A 17,072-nucleotide genomic window follows, 5' to 3' on the forward strand; every position below is an offset into this window, starting at 1 on the left:
ATTTACAAAGGTCCCTTATTTTTGACCTGACCTGACTAGTCACGTCATCCCCCTTCTCTTAAGCTCCTCTACGTGTGTGTTGGTGTGGGGATTAGTGGATGACATCATTATGACCTGACCTCATGTTTTTAAGGTCACCCTGTATATTTAAGCCTCTCTCTGTCCATGTAATCCAGTTGCCTCTGAAGATGTCTTGAATAAAGACGAAAGCTAAGGTGCTCCGTTGTTTCCCTTTTCCCGTGTGATTTTTATCAATATATATATATATATATATATATATATATATATATATATATATATATATATATATATATATATATATATATATATATATATATATATATATATATATATATATATATATATATATATATATATATATATATATATATATATATATATATATATATATATATATATATATATATATATATATATATAACTATAATATGAGAGGATGGTGTGGTACAGGTTGTACACCGCTAATCCGAGACCCAATAGTCCGGCAGCTTTGATGGTTCGGGACCTCTGTCATAGCTTACTTCTAGTGGCTATTGCCACTATTTTACCTTTAAATACTTAAATTTACCCCTAAATATGCATCCTAAGTGACCAGCAGGCAGTGGAAGTAGTTGTAATGCAGAAAAATGCAAGCATGTGACATTAACTATTTTAAAAAAGGTGTCTATACTGAAGAAATTAGACAGTGGTACATCGGTCAGGACCTTGTGTGCTTTTTTGTTAAGCTTGGCTTCGATGGTTCAGAATTTTTAATAATCTGGAATTGATCTGGACCCAATCTTCCCGGATTAGCGAAGTCCAACCTGTACCTGTATTAGCTTTGAGTGTTGACAAGCACATGTAGAATACTGCACTGTAATGTAATGTACAGTACTAGGTTCAGAGTGAACATTGACAATTATACAGCATTTTTCTTTACAATATACTGTACATAACACTCACACTGCATAGACCAAACAGTGTTCTCCGAGTTAACAATTTCAAAAAGGATTATTGTAGGCTACAATTCCCCCTTATGTAATAGGCATTAGCATGAGGTTTTAGTGTACAGTATCCCTTCAAACACTGTAAAGGAAAAAAACCATATACGGTACAATCACTTCTTTCTTAACATTGACAGGATGGTCTGAGAAAGTAATGATCTCCAATAAGTAAGTTAGGTCGAGTGCATGTATGCCCCTTTTCTCCATACAGTACTAATTTTTTTTTAATCTGTTCAAGCTCAAATTTTAATTATTAGTTAACTACTGTACCTGACTATACTTTACTGTACAGGTATATTATTTCTTAAAAAAAAAATGCACATCTAAAGAATATGAAACAATAGTATATTTGAAACTTTACGCTACATGTAATACTCTTAATGAACTTTGAAGTTCAATTGGACTTTTCTTTTTACAAGACAGCAATTAAGTGACAATTTTCCATATCCTAATGAAGCCAGTAAATTTAATACTCTACACTCGCTCCAAAAAGTATCTTTACGGATGGGTCCGATGAATTTCAAAATGAATCCCGCGACTCCTGTTGTCTTGGTAGGGTTATCAAAATCCTTTGTTCATTGTGTCATTCTTTCGCACAAAACCGTAAAGGTAATTTTTGGAGCAAGTGTCCCTAGATTGCGTTTGAGTTTACTTCAGATGCATGCTAACTGCTGTACTGCACTGTATTGGACTTTGTGTGTCACTCAGTTAATTAATACCAATACAGTAGTTGTAAATTCCTTTTCAGATTATGAAATCCATCCAGAGTTAAGGTGTAGCAATGACAAAAAGAATATTAATGTAAGAAAGTTTCACTTCAGATAAACAATTCAGAATGTTACACTAAAGATAAACAATTCAGAATGTTACACTAAAGATAAACAATGGTTCATAATGTTAATGTTAAATTAAAACAGGCTTTATCAATGTTGTGAAAAGTCTTCCCTAATACAAGAAGGTCCAATTCACCCCATTAGCCGGCTCACCAGTGGAAATTAAACACTTTGTGTGATGATTAAAACTGAGGGAAAATGAATAAACAGAAGTGGTAGAATAAAATTGAGAAATACATTTATATTATTCATGATAGTACACAGGTACACAGATATAGGATAGCTGTATACCTGTGCACTATCATGAATAATATAGTGCACAGGTACACAGTTATCCTATATCCAAAATATTAAGAATGTGGGTCTTACAAGCTACAGCATCTGGAGAATAGAGCTAAAGATTGGCAGGTACTGTAATACCCAATCTGTTTTATCAATTGCTGAATGAACCTAAAACTATAAAACCAAATCCTGAAAAATAACTCCTGAAATATACATGAGATTTAGAATGAATTTTTTAATCATAGACTTACTTTCTTTGCATTAACCTCTTAATCCTAACATAGGAACAAAATTCTTGAGGTCAGAGTGGGCTTCCTTGCTTACTTATCCATCTAGATATGATTTATTATCATTTCCATCCTCATCCCTTTCTTTCAGTAATATCATACTTCTGTGAGGTGACTCTACAGAACTTAAATTAATATTTTCCCACAACTTACAAAATCTTAATTTCTTTTGGTTTGCCATCTTTAACTCAACTCAATTAAAAGAGGCTATGTAGTTCTTAAATTTAGATGTGTTTTCCAAATTAAGAATAAATGCAGATGATCAATTTGTGTTTTTCACTGACACAGAGAACAGGGTAAGTTGCTAAGAAAGCAAGTCAACCCTATTGGCAGCTCTCAAAGTAAGACACAGAATATATTACTATATTAATGACTTATAATTTACTCTTAAAAAATGGCTGAAATATTTGTTAAATTATAAAAGGTTCAAGTAACACGTTTTGGCAATACAGTATCATCAGTGAAAAGCAAACATGTTATTGCTTAAAGAAATACCTTGCAAAAAATCAGGAAATATGTCATGAGAATTATATCATAAGCAAAGTCACTTGCTAGTCATTTGTGCTTGAGCCGTCCCTCTTTGGTATCTTCACAATTCGGTTGTGTAACAAGCTCATTGCATTAAAGCTTACATTTTTCCATTATGCATAACAGCCACAATGCAAGAAGTGAAGTCATATTTGTGAGAGCTCTTCAAGTTACTATATATCACTTTTTTATACAAGTAAATTGCTTATCAATTATCTATAAAAAAAATTGTTTATTAGCTTAAACATTAGTGGCAGGTGCATTGTTATCAAGACCAGAGTGTGAGTGTCTTTGATTACTGTGAATGGTGGTTGGTGAGGAACCAGTGGCCACACTGCCATCAACTGCAACTACAGTTGGGGAAGGCTGTCTTGGGGATGCTCGGGTGTATACAGTGTCCTCCTCCTCTTCCTCAGTTGGTGGTTGAGATGCTGGAGGAATGTTGATCTCTGCACTGACAGTTGTTACCTGAAATATGTTTAAATAAATTACATCATTGTTGTACAAACTTATTCATCCATGTGTAACAACTGCTAATCAATACCTAATAAAAAACAGGTACTGTACCCTGCACCTAAAAAGGTAATCATACCCCATATGTATACACAAACAATAATATAAATAAAACTTATTAGGAGTACAGTACAGTATTTTCAACATTTGGTTACATTTATTTTTTTCAAACTGGAACTTATAATTTAGTTAAAAAGGCTTCATAGCTGTGAATTAGTAAGAAAATGTTTACAGTAAAATATACAAGTGAAAAAAAGCAGAGAAAATAAATATAATAGTAATGCATTATAAAGGAATTAAAGCAAGAACTCTACCTCATACCATGGCTCTAGCAACTCTTAAACTGAAGGTTTCATCAAAACATTCATAATGTCATTCATGTAATATCTGAGGCAACATTAACAATCTTTGACTGGCCAAGTCTTTAGTCCCATGATTACATATAAGAACACTTTAATTCCAAATTACCGTATTGGTGAAAAGATTATGCCTATTTTCTGAGGACCTATGACATGGCATTTTCACTAATTGGTATAATGTACTGTACTGTATTACAATGCCTCATCAAAATTATTATATAATGTCTCATACAAAAATCATTATATGTTTAACAAAATAATACATAAGTAATGAAACCCCTTTGCTAAACCATTACCACTATACTGTACAAAACATAGTATATCTAATACATTAAAGCTGTATATAAACACTACGAATAATGATTATTACTTTATACAGGACTGTATGTCACTTTTTTCACTTTTTGTTCTATACCATGAACTCCAATTTTTCTTAGTACCCTTCATAATTTATTCCTTATCTGATTAAAAATTGCATCTTTAACGGTGGTATTGTACTTTCCTCTCAAAACTGCATGTAGGTTCGATCCTGGGTTGGATGTGAAAAGGGTGTTCGCCAGTGTGACCCTACTGAACACTGCAGGTTTCCTCCAGGAACTCTAGTTTCCTCTTATACTAACACTGGACCAATGGGGATTGGCCCTCACTGAGCCTTAAGGGAGACTAGCTAATTATAAATGATAGAGCAATCCAATGTAAATACTGTACTGTATACAGGTATTGACAATAAAATAGTAATAATAATAAACTTTACTCTTTAGAATACAGTACAGTATATCAATATAATAGAACAAATAGAGTACAGTACCGTACTTCTATTGTCAACTATAACTGACACACTTAAGCCATGGTTACACAAGCAATTTTATGAAAAATTTCTGGACAAAGTTAATTCAGTCAGTTTTCCAGAAATTCGATCAAGTTTATACAACAATTTTACTGGATGATCGTGATCATTAATTCTTGATGATTTCGAGCAAGATTCTCGGGTCAAAACATGGCTATAATATTTCATTAAAAGATTGGGTGATGTTGTTGATATGTTGAGCTGTAGAAAGGTGCATGCCTAGGGTATACAAGAAACTAGATGGAAAGGTGAAGCCACATGGAAAAGGGTTGTAAAACAATGATGATGAAATTATATACTGTAACAGTACTTCCTTAAGTAATTCTACCACTGGCAATTTTATTCCTTTCAACTAGAGGGACCAACATTACTTAGAAGTGATTGGCCCTACAGTACTTGTCTACATCAGCATTAGTTAGGTGGATCTACTTTACAATGCAAAATCTCCACCTTTTTACTCACATATAAAGGCAGGCAAGGATTATGACAAATATTCAATATGACCCGATACCTACACCTACTTCAGCCCAAAACACCATTTGATCATTTGTCACACATTCATATTAAGTATAGCAGGTAAGGGACAGCAATTTGATTCTGGAGGTAAAAAAGATACAATTCATTTTTAACATACAGGTACAGTATATCTGAAAAAATTCCCATTTCATCTTCAACGCTAGGTATTGATATTGTCGGTAACCTATATTGTAGTTGAATGAAAAAATAATGTTTTTTTTAAGTACAGTACAATAATTCAGTACAATATATGGAAAAAGCATATCAACAGACCATTCTAGAAGCCAGAGAAATAGAAGCAAAAAATCCATGTATTGCATACAATAAACAGTCTCATTTGTAATTACTCTGCGTTTTAGAGTAATTTATTTAATAAATTACACACCTCCTTATAAGTCCATCATTGTGAGTAAGCTTGAGAGCTTTACCTCACTGACAGTAACTTCCATCATTAGCTACTTTGTTAACATTGCAATCAATCTACTTACAATATTAATGAGATACCAGTACAGTACATAATCTTACAAGATAATCAACATACTACTAACTATGACCATCTGCATTCCCCAGATTGTAAATAATATGTACTCTGCAATTATGAACCAGTGTTATTACCTTTGCTGTAGAATACTAGTAAACTAAACTGAACTTACCTTATTCTAAAATGCTTATTCAAACACGTTAATATTTTTAAAGAGTTATTTTTTCATAAGAGAAGACGTTTCATTACTATACAGTACAGTATTTGATAGTTAAGAAATAATAATAATATTTTTAAAGCATTGCCTGAAGTTTAAAATTGCTGATGTACTTAATCATTTATATTACATACTGTACTGTACTGTATATATAAAGAGTCAAAATAGGAAAATATCTACAATCATAGCACTGCTGAGTATGATGCAACCAGTAAGGTATTCTCCCATAATGTGCAGGGTGGCGCTAAAGTCACATTATCAGGAACGTTGTACTACATAACACAACTGTTCTTGGTAAAGCAACTTATGCACAAACCTGAAATATGTACCATATATATTTCATATAGTCTAATGTATTCAAACCACTTTCAAGAATTAAAGCAATGAACTCCATCTATAACACTTGCACGAAGCTCAGCAATACAGACTCAAAAGTAAATGAGCATAAAGAGCCATACACCAAGCCAAGCAGCACACAATTACTGTACCAGAAAACCTTGTAACCCCAGTTGGAGTTTACCTTTAGAACATTATTTTGGGGGAAGACTCTTTAAACTAGGTCATCAAGGTGCTGAAAAAAGAATTTGTAAAGTGGCTTAAATCTTATAAATGACCTTTTGCAAAATATATCTAAGAAAAAGAAATTGCAGAAGAACCAGATGTCTTAAGGAGAAGCATTCTGCCGTCTTCTCTGTTAGTATTAGATAAGCAGATGAAAGTGGTTTTTCTTTTATCACTTTTTTTAGCAGCACCATACCACCATTGTAAAGTTATGAGCATATATTTGTTTTGCAGTGTGTGTGTGTACAATTTTGAGAGAAAGGGATACTGTACTGTCAGGGTTGCAAAAAGTGTTGCAATAGAAATGTAATGAACTTTAACAATGAGAAAAATACTAAAAAATACACAATAAAAATACAATAAATAAACCAATGTGTCCAATTCAGAAGAGAGTGAAGGCACTGTATCTAAGTACTGTACTGTAACTCAGAGGATAAGTGAGAATAACGCAAGAACAGCAAAAATCACTGTAAGGCATCAACATAAATCACACAAGCCTTCAATGAAAAAACATGATATATTCCAACTACAATATATTTAAAAAAATAAACTTAAGCTCTAGTTGAACACAGGAACTTCTCAAAAGAAAGAAAGAGCTCTGGTAGTCCAATACACAAAGCTGTAACTAAGTATTCAAAGTAGTAATGATAATATACTGTATGAGTGTGGCAAAAATGTTCTTGGCATGCACAGCTCGATCAAAACATCAATGAAAGTTTGAGGCATGCTGAAATCACCCTTCAGAATAAAAGGTTAGGTTAGGTTTGCTTTGCTTTTGATCGAACTGAGCATGCCCAGATCATTTCCAATGCAGTGCAATCTCAACACGTGAAAATGTGACTGGAAATAATGTAGGGCTACAGTGACTGAAGGCCTTAGGAGGGAAATATTAAGTTGCCAAGTGCTACCAAGGTGAATTAAAATGTCAGAGGTGGAGAGGGTGTGTGCATGTATACTAACATACTCTCAACAATTACAGTTTCAGTCAAACGTTAAGAAATAACCTTATCTGAAGCTATTTATAATTAATAACTGTATTTTTCTCAAATATATATACAGTCAACCCTCGCTTTACGCGGTCCCACATTACGCGTTTCCACGTTTACGCGGTACCTGCCGAAACCGGAATGCTCACATTCCGCGATGCGTGTACCCTTTACGCGGAGAGCGGCTGGCGAGCCGCGCCATTTTTGGATTCAAGCCTCCCGCCATCTCTCCCGCCATGTTGTGTAAGCGGCGCGAGCAGGGTGCGCACAAGGTCGCCCAGTCATCAAAACATTACCGAGTTCTTCACCCGCCACCCACCACAGCCGGCCCAAGTCAGTGATAATGATAGTGAGGATATGGACTTATATGGACTTTGAGGGGTTTGACAAAGAGGCCCTGCAAGCCTCTGTGGTGGATAGTGATACAATTGATACAAGTAATACAGGTGAGGGCCAATAATCTGCCCTCTGCCTCGGAACCAACCCCCCATCCCCATGTGCCCAGCCATCTTTTCTACTAATGTAAGTGTTAAAAAACCTAATATTATTGATAATTCTCTTAATTATTAATTGTGTGTGCATACCATCATAAAATTAAGAAGTTATTCTTACTACAACGTAGGTATTGTGTCTGAAAAAGTGGAGTTTGGGGGTCGGCCCGGTCTCTATTTCAATTAATCCCATTGTTATGTTGTTCACTTTACGCGTTTCTCACTTTACGCGGGCTGCCATGGGTTGAATTAACCGCATAAAGTGAGGGTTCACTGTAATAAATTTTCATTTCTATCAATAAGGTATATTTCTAATTTTCCATCTTATTATAATAAAGTTGAGAGACAGGTTTAGTAAAAAAATAAATAAATAAAAATAAAGGTACAGGTATACTGTATTGCCCTTTTGATATACAGTACAGTATTACGATAGCATTACTGGTACTGTACAGGTATTTTCTGCACATTCTAACTGTACAGTACTGTATTAATAAAATCACCATCTTTGCTTTTGTTTACACTTATTTTGTCTCTCTGACTTCGTATGTTTTTGTTATTTCTGACTTAGTGTGTAACTCAATCATGCCTAAACACCCCAGTGATAGTTCCTCTTGTGCTGATCAACTTGATATGATGTGATTAAGCATAATAAGCATGGTGACGGACCAGCAATGAGTGCCAGACTTGAACTTACTACCCTAGACCATGTTTATTTAAGGCTTATTATGCTTGCTTTATATGTCTGCTTTATTTCTTGCAAGACAGTGTGCAGTACAGAGATATATGAAGGGTAGATGGGAGTTTTTGGAGAGTGGCCGGTCCCTAGCCCCCTGAATTTCTTATGTTCTTACGGGATTAGTTGCTTCGATAACCGATGATTCACTAACGAGAGACTTTTCCTGGTCCCTATATGCGTCAGTTATTGGGGTATGCTTGTATTAAATTGAGTTAAGCAAAAAGATGGGATGAAATTGAAAACAAAGAAGACAGCTCGTAGCAATGGCATGCTGAACTGACTATGGCACACCTCTAATAAGACCTGCCTCAAGATGGCACCTTTGCTTCCAATCTCCCTCTTTGGAGATTGATGACTGTGACAGGGAAGGATGGTTGATCATAAGATCAGCCTCCAGCTGTCAAGTGGGGGAAATGTGTGATGTCAATTCCACATAACTGGCTAGCAAGTAATGAGAGATGTTTGATGAAGGCATAAAACAATAAATATACATTTAACAATTTACGTTGGTTAGATCCATTCACAAGAAGTTAGTTTCGTAATTGTTTATTAACACATCCTTTGATAGCTAGAATATACCCAGAATATCCTGCAAATTAAATGCATTTCCCCTATTGCCCTGTAATCAACCCAGAATCTTCCCAATCATATCTATCCCAAGTTACAGGCAACTTATAACATGGACTTCAATGCAGGGTCAAACATTAAATGAAAGATAGATAGTCAGTGTGATTTGCAGTGAAATATGAGCTATGCATGTACAGTAGTTGTCAAATGTGCCCACCAGGGTGCAGTACCAACCTAAAAGATGACCACACACACACACGTGCACACACACACACGCGCACACGCACACACGTGCACACACAACACACGTGTACACACACACACACACTTTGAACTATTTCATGATTTAAAACCAAGTTGTGAGTGTGTTCTTCAGTAAATTCAAACAAAATGGTGAGGATTGTACAAATTTGTCCAAAGACAAAGCCTTCCCCGAAAAATGTTGCTAAAACATAGTGCATTCCAAATCTGAAACAAGCTAACTGTGGCAAATGTTGAAATTATACTTAAACACAAGCTCCCTCACAAAAGCAAATTAATCTTAATGCCACCATGAGAGGGTAATATCACCCTAAAGGGCCTAAAGCAACACAATGCACTGCCCAATTAAAATACAGTTGTACACTGAATCTGAAGTATATACCTGTACTAAAAAAAAGAAGAAAAAAATCTAGATATCTATAAATGAAACTGAAGGAGCCAAAATTCTGTTAATGAAAATTATTGTAACTACAGGTGTAATAAAAAAAGAAGAAGCCACATACCCTAACCTAAACAATACAGCTAAACGAATGATACTGTAGTAGGTGGGAGCCAAATTAGTTAACTACTTGTGTGGGTATCTTACACCAAGTGAAGTAAATCACCCAAATTCAATACAGCAAAATACTTAATGGTGAGAGAGGTGATTGAGGTGACTCTACTGAGACATAACTGTACATGGTTAGTTAATGGTAGAATGAATAAAAGACAAAGACAGATATTACTGAACTGATGGCAATGAATGCCATTTCATAGCAAGATCAAGTGTAAAAGTTCACATTTCCAAATTTTACAACCATGATGAACTAATATGAAAAAGTTTATCACAGTCAATGGTGCATAATATATTAGGTAGATATGACAGTAAATGTACCAAGATAATTGTTAAAACTGATAAATACTCCCCAAACAGAAGTAAATATCTATTTCTGACCTTTATGATACCAATCGGGCTCATTGCAATCCCCTGTCTTGTTGACACTGATCTTTCTGTAAATTATCATCAAATCCATTTGTTCGTTGAAAAGTAGTCATGTGGACCAGAACTGTGGGACAGGTGGATGAACAGATGAATGAAATAACATTCACAACTGCAACTAAATTCTTTTCCCTTCCTGAAGCAAATTGTTACAAGAATAACCCTTTAAGCAAAGTTAATGACTCGCCATCAGTTGTATTGTGTCTATAAAAAATTAACGTAGAAGGAAAGCCTCTTTAACCCTTAAGCCCAGGGTGACATTCCAGAACGTCCTACCAGCGCGCCCCGGGTGACGTTCCAGAATGTCCGCCTAATCCCGAAACCGTTTAAATGCCCAGCACAGGTTATCAGGTTCCACTGTGAATATTTGCCTGTCATACCACACGCTTGGCCACAGGGAAGCTTCCTGAACATAATTACCTATTTTTGTTTTTTCTTTTTTATTGTTTGAATTTTTTTCATTTTGTATCATAGTAATATTGCTAAAAGTAGTGTAGTTGTATTGTAGTGTAGTATTACTGTAAAATAATGCGATGATTATTTTATAAATGTTTTCATTTGTGAAATAATTATTATTTTATGCATTACTTGCTCTACCAAACACAAAGACAGCCAGGCAGACTGGCGAGTGTTGCAAAGCACTTTTTATGAAAAATATAGCAAATAAATTAATCTAAACTAATTATTTATAGCAAATAAGTATTAAGAGCAGTAAATATATAAATTATATTATTGGCCACCTCAGACACAAAGGCAAGCTAAAAATAGCTGCTAAGTGCATAGGGACCACGAGCGTCAGCTTTTAAACTAACACTGTCTCCTTATCTCCCCCCATCCTCCCTCCCTCTACACAGTCAGAGAAGTATCTAAAGGGTCAATATATATTTTTTCTTACTTATTTTTTATTGTTTTTATAATTTGAAAAGGTTCAAAATTATTTTTGGAAAAGTGGATTCTTCTCGATTTACCAATGCACGGGGGGTAGTGCCAGCGGCACCCTAACCCGGGGATTAAGGGTTAAGTAATAATAGGACAAACTTTGTATAAAAATAAAAAATTTGTCTAAGTTTCTATAAATATGTATAGAGCTGAAGGGAAAAAATTTTCTTGTGATTCTTGTAATTGTTCCATAATTTTGAATCAGGAACTTATAATTGCATGTCGGATCAATAGGGGGCCATAGCATGGAAAACCAAATGAAAGTTGCCAATATCAAATTTTACCTAGTTATGTAAATACAGTACTGAGGTTTGTATAAAATTGTAGATGAGATTTATTTAGGTATTCTGTAGTTATTGAGAGGAAACTCATCTATAGATTTCTTAACCTAAACAATGGTGAGCTTGCAAATACTGTACACCGTTTTGTCTTGCATTTTCTATAAAGCCGTGAGCCCATATACTTATGAACAGCATGCCAAGTTTTGTACTTTTAACTCCCAGTTTAAATCTCAAGCTATCTATCAACTTGTCAAACTAACATCACACCCTGCCACAATTTGCTTATTTCTTTGATATAAAAGGCTTTCAATTAACCAAACAAATACCAGCCACAGATCTCTAAATAGTAACCCATTATTACCACTAAATGTGGCTTACTTCAATAAGCTATTCTTTTATATAAGCTGACTTGGAATACACAAGACATGAGACAACTAACAATGCAAATCACTGATACATGACAAAATAAATATAAAACTGCAAGTATTTTACACAGAATAAAATAAAAACACACAGACTACAATATTTTAAACACAAAGACCATCAGGGAATATCTCTCACCTTAGGATGAGAATAATCCTGGTAGAGTTCTGCGGGCTGCCTTTCTCTTGTTATAGGACTTCCTTCTAAAGTGCTCAAAGGGCCACCATCAACCGTGAATCCATCCTCCTCCAATGGTCGTGTTCCATAACTGCGTGGCTGGATATATGAGTAACTTGTCTCCACTCCAGATGGAGCGTCTCGCAGGACAGGCGGAACAAACTTACACGCCACTTCTGCTGTTGTGATTTCCTCATCGTTTCCATCATCACTAACAGATGCAGTATCACCATTTGCATGACCATTGCCAAACTTCTACAAAGATATGAAGACATAAATTAAGAAAACAAATTATATGCCCTGATAAATACTGAACTTCTGATAAATCTGTTAAAATACCTTATAACAACCACACTAAAACTTTAAAAAATTCAAAACCTTAAAAATCTAGAACTACTGTACATGTGTAAACCAATCTGGATTTAACATAAAAAAATAAATTCTTTGTAGATATTTGGATACCATTTTTAACAAGATAATTAAATATGCAGTACAGCATTAGAGTACATATGAAGTTTGAAGACAGTCAAAACTGAAAAGAAGCTTTACACGAGAGAAGTATTAGAGAAGCAAAAGTACTCGAGTATAACACTTAGGGGGAATACTAAGGCAAACAAATATATACCTTATACTCCACAGGGCTTAGATCCTTGAACCAGTGGAAGGCGTTGTGGGTGATAAACACCAGGCATGTTATAATGAGTAAGATGATGCTGTATATAGTAATATCTTTTTTCAAACCTTGTCGTATAAGAGAGAGGAACAGAAGACTGAGTTGCAGACAAACAATGGACACTATTACAAAGTTGATGGCTGAGGTGTGGATGTTTTTGTTAATTCTTGAGGGCCCATAAGCAAAGTAGATATTGTACTTGTCCACCAGGTGTTTGAAGACCATATATAATGTACCTGTGAGAGATATGAATGACAATAATTTGCACATAAACTTCCATTATGGATATTAAAAGACTGACCAAAAGTTTGTATTTTTTACACACTTAGTCTGACAAAAATATGAGTTCATAACCTGAATTATCTTATTGTCTCAATGGTTCTATAAATAACTACAAGCCATTCTCTGACTCAAAATGGGTTGAAAAAAGTGAGTCCCATGGGCAGTGTAGATGTAGCAGTATAGTCAGCATTAACTCAACTGCCTTCACTTCTACTGTAAATTTGAGTACCCAATCACAGATGGGTGAACTGGGGGTGCCCTAGACATGAATCACCAACCTTACGGACAGGAGGTGAAAGCTCTATGGATAATCTATGGAACATACAGTAACCCTACATATCAACACACATGTACAGTATTTAGTCTCAATTCTACCATACACATACTACTGTACACATATATATTCTTTACTGATTAGCTTTCTATTTCTTGTTTTTTCTTCACGTTTTGCACATTCATTTAAATAAACTTTTCTAATTGCTCCACCCGTCACTTTTGCCCAGTACATATCCATGTCATCAAAGCTTTACATGCCCAAGAAATGCTATAAAACATTAGCATTTCGCCCCCAAATTCTTCTTTCTCTCTTAAATCTTAAAATATAATTAAAAACTTTAACTGTATTCCTTTATATGACACATACTATAATAATGTAAATCTAATATCCATCCAAAATATTTTAGCCTAGTTTCAGATCTTTCAAGAAAAACTATTGGAGGAATTAATTTTAGAACAGGATAAACAGACATGCATGACAATCACACTGTGTCATCATGTCAATGAAGGGAGTATATAAAAAAAAGAACAAGGGAAAATTTGTTCGAATAAGCAAGAGGATTTCTCCTTAACCGAGTGACATAAATGTTTGAACATGAGGAACAGATGATGTAACTTTAAAAGACAAATCAAAGAATAAGGTCTACAAAATGCAGCAGACTCCTCAGACAAATTGGTCAGATTAACATTCTCAAAAACTGCAACCCTAAATTTTAACCCTGAAAAAAAAAAAGAACTTGTAGACCTCTGAGTTGTATGGAGGATGCTAACCAAGTTGCAAGTTTTACTTAAGTTTCAGGTCAAAACTTGTACACATGCATGCACAGATGCATTTGGCAAGGGCTATCACAAACCACTTGGCCAATAGATAAACATGGGAAACTAAAAAATCTAAGCCATTACATACCAAATGGGGTAATGAGTGGACATGAAACTGAGTAGATAATGGTCAAGGCAAAGTTCAGTAACATCCACGCATACTGAACACCAAATGGAAACTCGTAGAGGATTGCTCGTCGCACACTGGCAGTTTCAGCTTCAGATCTGTAATTAAATAAAATTTAATTACTAATGTAACTACAGTACACATTAATATTCAGGAAATATATTAATTTAACAGGGAGTTATTTTCATCTATTATTCAGTGTATTCTACAAACACAATTTATTACAACATATTAGGCACAGCAAAGATTAAGATGTCAAATACAATTACATAGCTCTACACCTGTTGTAAAGGTAATAGCCCAATTATTATATCTGGCCATAAAAGTGAAAGCCTTTACTGTACACTACACATAACTTCAATGTTTTATAACTAGGCCTTACCTGGTAAGAGTTAGTCTCATTATGTACATGAATAACTCTGGGAACCGAATGAGCTCAAGTGATGTTCCAATGAAGGCAGAAGTGATGACATAGTTGACAAAGAATGCACCATTATCAGGGAGGAAAATGCATTCCCAGCGGATAGTCTCATTATTTGAACTTTGCCTGAACAGCGATTCTGCTAAACCTTTTATACTGAAAGAGGTACCAAGACTTTAATTGTGTATCTCCAGTTCATTAATTATGTACAGTAATCATTTCATATTACTGACCAAGAGAGCTAACATACATATTAAAATTTTTCCTATGGGATGAGTTAGCGCGCACACACACACACAAAAAAAAATGTACACCATATTCTGAATATAGTAATTATACAGTGTACACTACAATGGATAAAATCTGATCCCGACATGAGTTTTTACACTTTCAAGGTAATTTACATGACTGGTATCGTGCAATGACTGTCTACTATCTTAATGTGTGCTCTACTTGACACAATAACATCCTCATGTGTGCTCTACTGACACAATAATATCCTTGTCTCTGAACTAGCATATGCTTGTTTGCTTCTAAAGGTTATCAACACATATCTTTACAAAAGGCTTGGATAAATCCCTATACAGCTACTCCTCGACTTACGACATACTCGACCTACGACCACCAAGACATACGACTGCCTCAGTCATACCAAAATTTTGTCAAATTACGTATTTTCGAGTCCCAACGTTAGTGAATTACGCTGTGTACTGACAAATTTTTGTTTGTAATTCATTTTAAAATGGCTGGCAAGCTTAAAAGTGAGAGTTTTGTGGTGCTGAGAAGAAAAAGACACCCATTTTAGATTTTCTATGTATTATTTAAGCATTTTCGACTTATGACCAATTCGACTTAAGACCTGGATTTGGGTCCCTAACCCCGTCGTAAGTCGAGGAGCAGCTGTATACAGTATATGCTTGAGAAACCAAAGTGGGACAAGAAAAACACCCCTTGCAAATATTCTATAATTACTGACAATCCCCACACCTTCAAGTGCTGAAATCCCAACAAGGTCAATTAAAATAATCTGAAGAATTCAGTGGAGTCCAGGCTGAACACATTGTATGTCAAATATAATTTTTTTATTTCTATCTAAACTAAACAGTTAAAACAGTTCTCAAAATCTTCTGGTTTACAATGCCACCTATAGTCACACATACAAATATACTCACATAAACATGTGCATATACAAGTATACTGTACATACATGTACAGTACTGTACACGTAAACTTGTACAAATTTCTACCTCATTTGACACTATTTTCTGCATTATATTTATAGCAATCCTAAACATTTCTCTCTTTATGAATCCTCAAGGCTAACTTCACCTTTGTACTCATTACCTCATTACTTTCAGTTATTTATGAGACCAAGGCCAGCTTTTTAACCTTGTGACTTACCTGGTCAGCCCAAGTGAGGGCAATATGATGACCATGAAAAGAAGGAAGATGAAAGTCTTCCTCATGATAGAGTGGTTCTCTGAAGAACGTGTCCAATGGGACATGAACTGGTCTGAATAAGACACAATAACAGGCATAAGCGCAGCTATGATCCATATAAACAAGGTTGGAAAGAACTCTGACAGAACTGGGCTCTGTTGAAAAAGAAAAGAAAAAAATTAATTGCCTTCTATCATCAACCACATACAGTTCATAAGTACACAGGGTGTTACAGTTGCACCAAGAGCTAAAACACTGTACAATATATCCATTTATTAGCTCATGTTACGTGAGACAAGTTTATCATAACTTGGCTCATGTTACGTGAGACAAGTTTATCATAACTGTCTTATTGCCTGAATACTTAGGATCTAATAAAAATCCAAATTATTCTGATTTATGAGTGATACTTCTATACCATTCATCCTTACACTTCATACACAATTCAAGCTCTCTCTCTCACTAAGTTGAAGGGTGGCCAGAATCAGAAACAAATTCAAATTATATTTGTTTGCAGACATTCAGTCACACTTACTGCTGTAACATCTTCATGAACCCCTCAACACCACACTCACCAACTGCTCTCATACTCTTCTACTTCTTAGCTGTCCATCATCCTCACTTAACTGATGTGGTCTAAATGTTGGGGAAGATGACTTGGTAAAATCCAATTCCTTTTGACTGAAAATACTGTATTACCTTAAAAATTACTGTAGAGCAGTTACATTTCATTAAAAAGTGTAACAAGTGTTCTTTACCACATCAC

General features: G+C 34.9%; 1 protein-coding gene across 3 annotated transcripts in view; it reads right to left on the reverse strand.

Moving 5' to 3' along the window:
* Positions 1 to 2,053: 2,053 nt before the first annotated feature.
* Positions 2,054 to 17,072, reverse strand: part of LOC121877246 (calcium permeable stress-gated cation channel 1-like) — a 32,965-nt gene continuing 17,946 nt past the window's right edge. For 2 of the 3 annotated variants that reach the window (XM_042382894.1, XM_042382893.1), the window contains 6 exons: positions 16,268 to 16,461; positions 14,828 to 15,022; positions 14,407 to 14,543; positions 12,894 to 13,177; positions 12,230 to 12,523; positions 2,054 to 3,402 (listed from right to left, as the gene is read on the reverse strand). In XM_042382894.1, coding sequence (XP_042238828.1) covers positions 3,175 to 3,402; positions 12,230 to 12,523; positions 12,894 to 13,177; positions 14,407 to 14,543; positions 14,828 to 15,022; positions 16,268 to 16,461 — 1,332 coding nt within the window. In that variant the 3' untranslated portion in view covers positions 2,054 to 3,174. Of the gene's footprint in view, positions 3,403 to 6,387; positions 6,439 to 12,229; positions 12,524 to 12,893; positions 13,178 to 14,406; positions 14,544 to 14,827; positions 15,023 to 16,267; positions 16,462 to 17,072 lie in introns of all 3 variants that reach the window. The other variant, XM_042382895.1, reaches the window with a different exon arrangement.

This window comes from Homarus americanus, unplaced genomic scaffold (assembly GCF_018991925.1).
Source record: "Homarus americanus isolate GMGI-L3 unplaced genomic scaffold, GMGI_Hamer_2.0 scaffold367, whole genome shotgun sequence".
Lineage (NCBI taxonomy): Eukaryota > Metazoa > Arthropoda > Malacostraca > Decapoda > Nephropidae > Homarus > Homarus americanus.